This window comes from Cystoisospora suis (genome assembly GCF_002600585.1).
Source record: "Cystoisospora suis strain Wien I chromosome Unknown contig_3047, whole genome shotgun sequence".
In the NCBI taxonomy this organism is placed as follows: domain Eukaryota; phylum Apicomplexa; class Conoidasida; order Eucoccidiorida; family Sarcocystidae; genus Cystoisospora; species Cystoisospora suis.
Window position 1 is genome coordinate 2747 of NW_027155842.1, and position 8841 is coordinate 11587.

At 42.9% G+C, this 8841-nt stretch overlaps 1 protein-coding gene across 1 annotated transcript in view; it reads left to right on the forward strand.

Annotated features, from left to right (window-relative positions):
- Positions 1 to 2268: 2268 nt before the first annotated feature.
- CSUI_006110 (histone deacetylase sir2-like) overlaps positions 2269 to 8841 on the forward strand; it is a gene marked incomplete at its 3' end in the record, with an annotated part of 7012 nt that continues 439 nt past the window's right edge. Inside the window, exons 1-3 of the mRNA XM_068066275.1 lie at positions 2269 to 4477; positions 4689 to 5082; positions 6063 to 8411. Coding sequence (XP_067921750.1) covers positions 3332 to 4477; positions 4689 to 5082; positions 6063 to 8411 — 3889 coding nt within the window. The remainder of the gene's footprint in view (positions 4478 to 4688; positions 5083 to 6062; positions 8412 to 8841) is intronic.

Sequence of the window (8841 nt, forward strand, 5' to 3'; positions counted from 1 at the left end):
TATGTATATGTATAGATATATGTATACATATATACATAGATATAATATAGATGGATAAAATATCCACCCACACATATATATATATATATATATGAATGCGTGTAGATGCGTAAGGAGGAAAGTCGCTTGAAGGAGAAGAGAGAGGTTATGGTGCTGAGTAGATGTGATGCCAGTGTGAAAGTGAAGGAAGAGAAGTAGAAGAAGAAGAAGACTTTTCAATGGAGAACAGATAGAAAGCCACCCTATTCATTCTTATGCCTCTTTGTCTTCCGCCATTGTTTTCCTTCCGCAACCTTTCTCAACTTGTGAAACAATTGAAGCTTTTCATTTCCGGCACTCTTCTTAGTCTTTAGTCCATGGTTTACCTCTGTCTAGAAAGACGAACCCTGCCAAGTCTTCTCCAAGTCATCCCTCTCCTCGTGTCGAGATTTGTATGAGGGACAGACAGATCAGGTGTGAATGAAAAAGAGAGAGAGAGAAAGAGAGAAAATGATGAACATGCGAAACACGTCATATCACAAAGGCCATATACGTGAGGAGTACAGATATGCACTTACTTTACGTGTAGGCAGACGTTGATAGAGGAACATCTATATATGTAAGGTACAGGCAATCTTTGCAGGGGATTCTATATGCGGCTTAGTCATTCTCTTATCGACTGAGATGTCTGTCTATCTTCAGTAGGCCGAGTTGTCCCTGCATTCGGGATAGAGTGAACTCTTATGGTAGTTAGCTAACACCGTGCATATTTTGTATCAAGCGCTTCGGAGCTCAAGGATCGAGTCAGATAAGCGATGTAGGGAAGAAGACAGACAGACAGTTAGAGAGATTTAGAATGTGAGGGAGAAACAAATGCAGTTGTCTTCATTCTCATCATACGTATCTCATCTAGTCGTCACGATAATTTGTCTACTAAGGGATGGGACGGGGACCAGACACATACCAATTTCCAACTTCATAGGGAGACACGAATGTCTATGTATCTACCTATTTCTTTAGAAAGAAGGAAAGGGAGCGAATTCTGGCACGTCCAGAACAATCCGCCAAGCCTTGGAGCGAAGTGAATGGTCTTAAATTTCGAGAAAGAGAAAGCAGCAAGAGAAGAGTGACAAAGTCTTGAGGCCGAGTGTGAGAGATATGTATGTGTCTCTATCTGAGTGTATGTACATAGGAGTGACGAATCGAACACTTGCGTAATAAGAGATACAGTCGTAGCAGTAAAAGGCATTTTCTTTCAAGGCTTCCCCCTTACTCACGACAGGAGCTCGCGTCGAAGAATTGAGGAAAGTCATAGCTTTCCGGGCTTGCTTCGAACTCAAGAAGACCAGGCTCTTTTCGGTCTTCTGCTTTATTCTTCTCTTCATTAGTTATTCTACTAAACAAGAATGTAAAGGAAACGATGATGATGATGATGATTACAACTCAATACACATCTGTTCGTCAGCCGAGAAACATGGTTTACTTGAGGCTACACAAATCCTGTTCAGAAATCTGAGGTGTATGTACACCCCGCCTCAGTCTCAGAGTGAAAGCTGGCAGCCTCGAGCCGCCGGGCTCCCGGTGCCTTTCTACAAGTGACTTCTTTTCAAAAAGCTTCAGTGCCTTTTCGAATTGCTTCGGCATCTCCCTAGCTTCTCTTCTCAACTATATGATGTGTGATAGAGAGACGTTTCGTACAGAAAAGGATTCCTCTGTATGCTCCCGGCCCTAGTAAAACCGAAGAGTCGGACAAGCTGGAGACAGACACCAGGTGTTTCACGGATCACCCCGTCACACAGAAATCCACGGTATATATAGATAGGTAGACAGACACGTGTACATATGCATATATATGTATATATATAGATATATGCATATATATGCACGTATCTCATCGCATCTCTATACTTCGGAGAGGCGTCTCTGCAAAACTGAGGTGAACAGCCTAGTAACGTCAATAGAAACAGACACGCGCCTTCGTGTATACTCGTTGTTCGTATACACAGTATAGACAGACAGGTGATTGATCGAGTATATATGCAGTACATACGTGTAAACGTATGAATATACAGCGGAAGCGCGTCTCAACATTGAAGAGAAAAAGAAACGTCGTGACGGTTGAGTAGAGTAGGTTCCCATACCTTAGCTATCTTGCCGGTCCTTACATCTTTTTTTTTTGCATGCGAAGGTGCTCCTGCTACCCACTACGCATGCAACGTCTTTTCTTCTTTTAACCTTGGCGATTCTTGTCAAGAGAATGAAAGACCATAGGTAGATAGATCGAACTAACGGAGAAGCTCTTTCCCAACTATTCCAACTGACAATTCCATCACTCTCCTTTTTGTTTCATAAACCCTCACCCCTATATAGCTAGACTCCCCCGTCGTTTTTCTTTTTTTTTCCATTCGCTTTTTCTTCTTTTCTTTCTCCCTAACTAGCTGCGCCTCGGCAGGCTATCCTTCTTTTCCCCCTTCTTCTTCTTACCGGCTCCTTGAAGGGTCGTAATGATGACTATCTGTCATCCGTGGAAGCGAATAGAGACCATCGTTCTTCTTCTTTTCCGCATTCCATCTGTTCTCTCTCACATGAGAAGAGAAAGAAGCGCAGGATAAGCTTCCATAGTCGGGGCTAAGGTGAACTCAAGAGAGAAGGAGAGGAAGAATAGGTAGACGGGCAAATATTCTAGCTAACGGGTTAGGAAGAGATGCTAGTCAGTGAGAAATAGGAGTTGTAGGAGGTGACTGAATGAGAGAAAGAGAAAGAGAGAAAAAGGATGTGATAGGGTCCAACCCTGGGGAAGGGAGTGAGGTGATTGAATGAATGAAGTCGTTTTATGACGTTTGCGTTTTCTTCTTTTCCTATATTGCTTGTCTTGGATTTCAAATGCTGTATTTCTTTCTCAACACTTTTGAAGATGCGAATCTCTTTAAAGAAGGAAAGAAAAGCTGAAGAAGAGAGAATCCCATCTGATCTTTTCACGAGCGGCTCCAGTAGTGGACTTTAGTGGGAAGTTTTCTGAAGAGATAAATGAGGCATGACAAGGATTAGGAAAGAGGAGAAGAAGAAGAACCACTAGAGAGGCGAAGATCTATCAACAGGAAAAGAATCGCGAAAGAAGGGAAAGAAGATAAAGAAGAAGGAAGAGAGGAAAGAATCGAGGAGAGACAAAGGAGAAAGAGAGCGAGAGAGAGAAGGGAAGGAGAGAATGAAGCTTTACATAAGTTTGCGTAGACAGATAGATGCCACGTGGAGTACATTTACTCGTCAATCTGTTTGATATGTATTTGGATATACACGGTCTTTCGTATCAGAAATAGAGAGATGTGTTCTCGGTGGATAGAAAGAGAAGACCATGAAGGAAGAAAGAAGAAGAAGAACCGAAGAAGGAGAAGAAGACTGCCAGATAGTCGGAGAGAGCCGCGGTGGAGCCTTCATTAGCATCACTAGTAGCAGAGAAGACGAGGAAGAAGAAAGTGAAAAAGGAGTCGTAGGACAAGAGAATAGAAACTTTTTCACTGCTGCTTTTGACAAGGAAAGGAACAGAGAAAGAGGAGGAGAACAAGAGAAAGAAGAAAGGACCGACAAAAGAAAACAGAAGAAGAGAGGACGGGATCTGTCTTCAACATCTTCTTCAACTTCTTCTCATGCCGCAAAGAAGAAAAAGACCAAAGAGAAGAGAGAAGATACGGTCCCGGTGAAATGTAAAATAGAACCATGTAAAGTTGCTCGAAAAGATAGAGGAGCACAATCGAGATCTTCGGTGCAGAATTCTTCTTGTTCTACTTCCTCTTCTTCTCCTTCATCTCTTTCTCATTCTTCCTCGTCTTCTCAGTCTTCTTCTTTATCTTCTCCTTCGTCGTCTTCATCCTCATCTCCTTCTTCTTCTTCGTCTTCTTCTTCTTCTTCTTCTGCTTTATCTCCTAAAGGATATCTTCCTACTGCCTTAGGTTATGCTTCTCGGCTGTCTAGACACCCGAACAAAGGTCCAGTCGGCAATCCTGAACTCGAGGAAAGTGATCCTTCTGTTTTGCATGAGAAGTTAAATCAGGTCGTTTCTCTCTTTCAGAATGAATGTAGATCCATCATATCTACTTGGAAAAGCCGTCATCTTGTTAAGAAAAGAAAAGAAGGAAAGTCGCGTCTTACATCTCCGCAGCATCATGATGTACCATCATCTTCACCTTCATATGATCGCTCTCTTCAGGGGGGGTGTACGTACACTCGAGAACCCACGAAGGAGGAAGGTGATGACAATGAAGTCTCTGTGTTGTATGCTGTAGAGCCAGAGAAAAGACGTGAGGAGGAGGAAGAAGAAGAGAATAATGAAGATGAGAGAGAAGAAGAAAATACCTTTTTCTCTCCAGGAGGAGTATGCGTCCATACAGGTGCAGGTGTGTCAACTAGCGCAGGCATACTGGATTTCCGAGGACCTTCGGGTGTATGGACACTTGAAGCGCAAGGAAAAGAACTTCATGATGCTGAAAAGAATACAGTAGAGGTAAGCAAGAATGAACAATGCTTCTCTCTCTCTTCACAAGAACGACATAAACAAGGTTCCTATCTTCTCCTTCTTCGTAAGATAGATCAAGCTTTAAAGTGTCCTGGTCACAAAGAAAATAGATGATCGGTCTCTCTCTTCGCCCACCCCTGCTAAAACTGTCTACTTGCTTTTCCTCTCTCTCTTCTTCTATCTTTTCATCTTATCTCAGGTGTCTTTTGGTAGGCATCGTCGCCCTGTTAAGGCCTTTCATCTCGCTCTTCCGACTCCTACACATCTTCTTCTCAAGACTCTCTCTACAGTTCCAGCCCCAGTATGGTTGAGCTCACAACGAACAGATGCATGCAGTCATCTTCACCATCCTCCCCATCATCCTGCATCTCCGACAGGCAGGAGAATTCTCTCTTCTTCGCCAAACCCTTCTCCTCCTCCTCCGCCTTCTTCCTCCTCCTCCTCTCCTTCTCCCCCTTGTTCTCATTGTTCACTTCCTTTATCTTCTTCTTCTCCTCCTCCTCCTCTTGTGAGACATATCATAACTCAGAATGTCGACGGTTTGCATATGAGATGTGGGACATCTTTCTCTCGGTTGAGCGAAGTTCATGGAAGTATGTTCACAGAAAGATGTGATGCATGCGGCCGTCGGTATCTCAGAGATTTTCCTCTGCCTACACTCAGCTTTCGCCCTACTGGTCGTTTGTGTGGTAAGGAGGAGAATTTCTCTCTTCTACAGAATCTAACTTGATCGGCAGAAAGAACTAACGATAAGAAATTTGGAGAACACACATGATAAGTGTAGGTATCTTTATTTATACGTATCTATGTCTCGCGGTGGATGTAAAGAGAGATAGATCAAAGGTAGAAAGATACATGGTGGTCAGTGGTGTATATCTCGACTATATAGAGATACATGATGTGAATAGTAAAGTGTGGAGGTTAATAGACATCTACATGCACATACAGATAGACAGATTGATAGGTTAGAGAGAGGTAGGTAGGTAGATAGAGAGATAGGTAGATAGATAGATAGATAGATATGGAGTGTGTATCGTGGTGATCTATGCGGAGGGGAGACAGGCAACATTGAAAGGTTTGCCTCTTGTTGTATCTATATCTACGATTCACACAGGCCTACTATTCAAGAAGAATCTGCATACACGACACGGGAACATATGTATCTGTTCGTATATAGGCACCTATGTATAGCCGTTATATAGATAGAGACAGATAGATGTATTCATGTTTCTGTGTGGATATGTGCTTGTTGGAGCTGCTTCGTCGAAGACGATCCTGTGACACGGTCTTTGCCAGTTTGGTATTTTATCGTTCTTTCTTTCTTTCTTTATCTTCTTCCTATCAGGACTTTCCTAGGCAGTCACTCGCCCTGTCTCTTGTCGGATGTAGGCGCCTCTTCTGTTTTCTTCTTCTTCTTTTCTCTTAGCTTTTTCTCTCACTCCCTTATCTTACTTGTTTCTTCTTTGATGTATCTTTAACCATAGTTAGAATATTCTTTCTTTCTTTCTTTCTTTCTTCATGTCCTTTGTTCTTTTCTTGCATTTCTTCTTCTTTTTCTTTTGTTTTTTCCTAGGGATATGTTCCTTTCCACCATCAGGTGTATGTACAGACGTTCTCTTAGATTGGAGAGATCGTTATGAGAGAGATCTCGAGCACTTCGCTTTGAGACATTCACGTGCAGCTTCACTTCATCTGTGTTTAGGGACTTCCCTTCAAATACAACCCGCCTGTCACTTCCCTGGCAAAGAAAGAAGCACAAAAAGTTTTCTTATCATTGTTAATCTTCAAGCGACGCCTTTGGATAGCTCGTCAGATATCTGTCTTCGTTATACAACGGACGGTGTATCTACCTTTCTAGCACGGGAGCTAGGAAAAGGTCTTCTCTCAAGAGACAGGGGAGGAGAAGAAGAAGAAGAGAAAGAAAATGCAGACGAACAAGGAGAAAGAGGATATACAGATGAAGAGGGCGAGAGAGACAAAGGCGATGGTGATGTGGCCCTTGTGAAAGGAGAGAGAATAGAGAGAAGGAGAGAAGAAGATCTGAATGATGGAGAAGATCAAGATGACGTCGTTATGAATTACAAGGAAGGTGAATGTCCTCAGAACGTAGGGAGGAGGCCACGTGAAGAAGACAAGGAGAGGAAGAAGAAGAAGGAGAATGAGAGAAATTGTGAAAATATGAATGATAGAGAGAAGGAACGAAGAAGTCTGAAGAATGAAGAGAACAGGACTCAGATGAAGAAGGAAGAGAAAGCCAACGTGAATGATGGGGCTTTCAAAGAAGAAGAAGACAGAGGAAAGAGAAGAAGAGGAAGAGAGGGCACAAGTCAAGTGTTAGGATGGATATGGAGTAAGAGGGAGGGTGGAAGGTGGGGTGACGTTGGCACGGTTACTTTAAAGAATCGCGAGACTCCTCTTGACAAGGTGAGACAACGACATGCAAAGGATAGTGATAGCCATGCTCTTCTCGACATAATGAGAGAAAGAAAGATGGTAGGCAAGGAGACAGAGGAAAAGACAGAAGAAAAGGATGATAGGAATGAAAGAGATGCAAGGGCTAACGGTGATTTGGGTATGGCAAGCGCGAGAGAGAGAGATGGAGAAGAGGAGAAGAAAGAAAAAGAAGAGAAAGAAACCGAAGGCTATGAGGAAGAGACAAGACGGGTCGTCATGTCGAGTGAAGACGAGAAGAAAGACAAAGAAGAGGAGAAGCGGAAGAAGGCAACGGCGAGAGAACTGAACGGCAATGAAATACCTCTGTTTCAGAAGACAGAAGAAGAATACTATCGCCAAGGAGACCAAGAAAGAAAAGAAGAGAAAGAGAGAAGGGGAGAAGAAGAGACTTTCTGGAGAGGAAAAGAAGAAAAAGAACAAGACAACAAGAGAGGAAGAGAAAAGAGAGATGGAATTGAAGGTCGGAAAGTGGAACACTTTCCATTCATCCGCACAAGTCTTCTCTTCATTCTTCGAGTCCCCCTACACTCTGTCCCAGCTCTAGCATTACCTATTCTACCTCCTTCCTCTTCTCCTCCTCCTTCCTCTTCTTCTTCTCATAATGGTAGATCTTCGTCTTCCTTTGCTTGTGGTGCGAGGAAAGTCCATACTCCTGCGGCTGCGTCAACTTCTGCGGCGTCTCTTCATCCTGAGATTCCTAGCCATCCACCAGAGGGAGGAGAACAAGGGGAAGGGGGAGAACAACAACAAGAAGAAAGGCGTCAAGAAGGAGAAGAAGAGAAGAAGAAAACCGTGATGGAAAAGAAGAAGATAGAAGGCGAAGAAGACACAGCGCGTCCTCAGGATTTCCAAACCGACTGCGAGATTCTTCTCGAAGAAGAGAAAGAAAAGAAAGATGGTAAGGAAAAAGGTTTGGAGAAAGAGACATCGGCAAGTACTCTTGTTGATGGACACCTACGATCTCCAGGAGAAATCTCAGGGGATGAAAAGGTAAGAAAGAGAAATACCATACACGATAGTATCTCTTCTTCTTCGTCTTTCTCTTCTCCAGGTGTATCGAATTATAGAAAGGTCATCCCGTCTGGCGAAGATTCCAAAGAAGACCAAGGAAGTGTTCCCGTGTCCTCTTCTTCTTCATTATCGTCTTCTTCTTCTTCCTTTGATCTGAGAAAGTCTTCTTCATTCTCTCGCTTCCGAAGGGAGCAACGCTTTCTTCTCCGAATCTCTTGCGGAATCCGTATCATCGAAGAAATCTCTCCATGCTCCTCTTCTTCTCTTTTAGGTAATCTAGCAGAAGAAGAAGTAAAAGAAGACGGAGATAGAGGAAGTTATGATTCTCCTCCGCATCGTCACTTAGAAAGGAGAAAAGAAGGCTGCTCGAGAGAGGTCGGTGACTCTTCAGACACGCGAGCTAAGATATCGCATGTAGATACACTCCGAGGTGTATGGACTGTTGATATATCTCAAGGTAAGGAAAAGACAAATGCGATAGTCCTCTTCTTCTCTCTTCTTCCACGAGGTAAACTTTGTAGAAGAAGCTCGATCGTGTTTCTACACTTCTTCAGTGAAGAATGCTGATCAGAGATAGATAGATTTATAGGGAGAGAGATAGCTACAGATAGAAAGGAGTAATAGAGACAGAGAGATAGATTAAAGATAGATAGATAGATAGCAACAAACCAAATGGAGATAGAGAGATAGCTACAGATAGAAGCGAAGAATAAAGATGGGGAGATAGATAGACAGAGATAGCAAGGAAGGGAATGGAGATAGAGATATAGCTACAGTTAAGAAGGAAAACTATTGACACAGTGATAGATAGACATAGAAAAGAAGAATAGAGATAGGGGGATCGATAAAGGTAGAGTGCGAGAAAGAATAGAGATAGAGAGATAGTA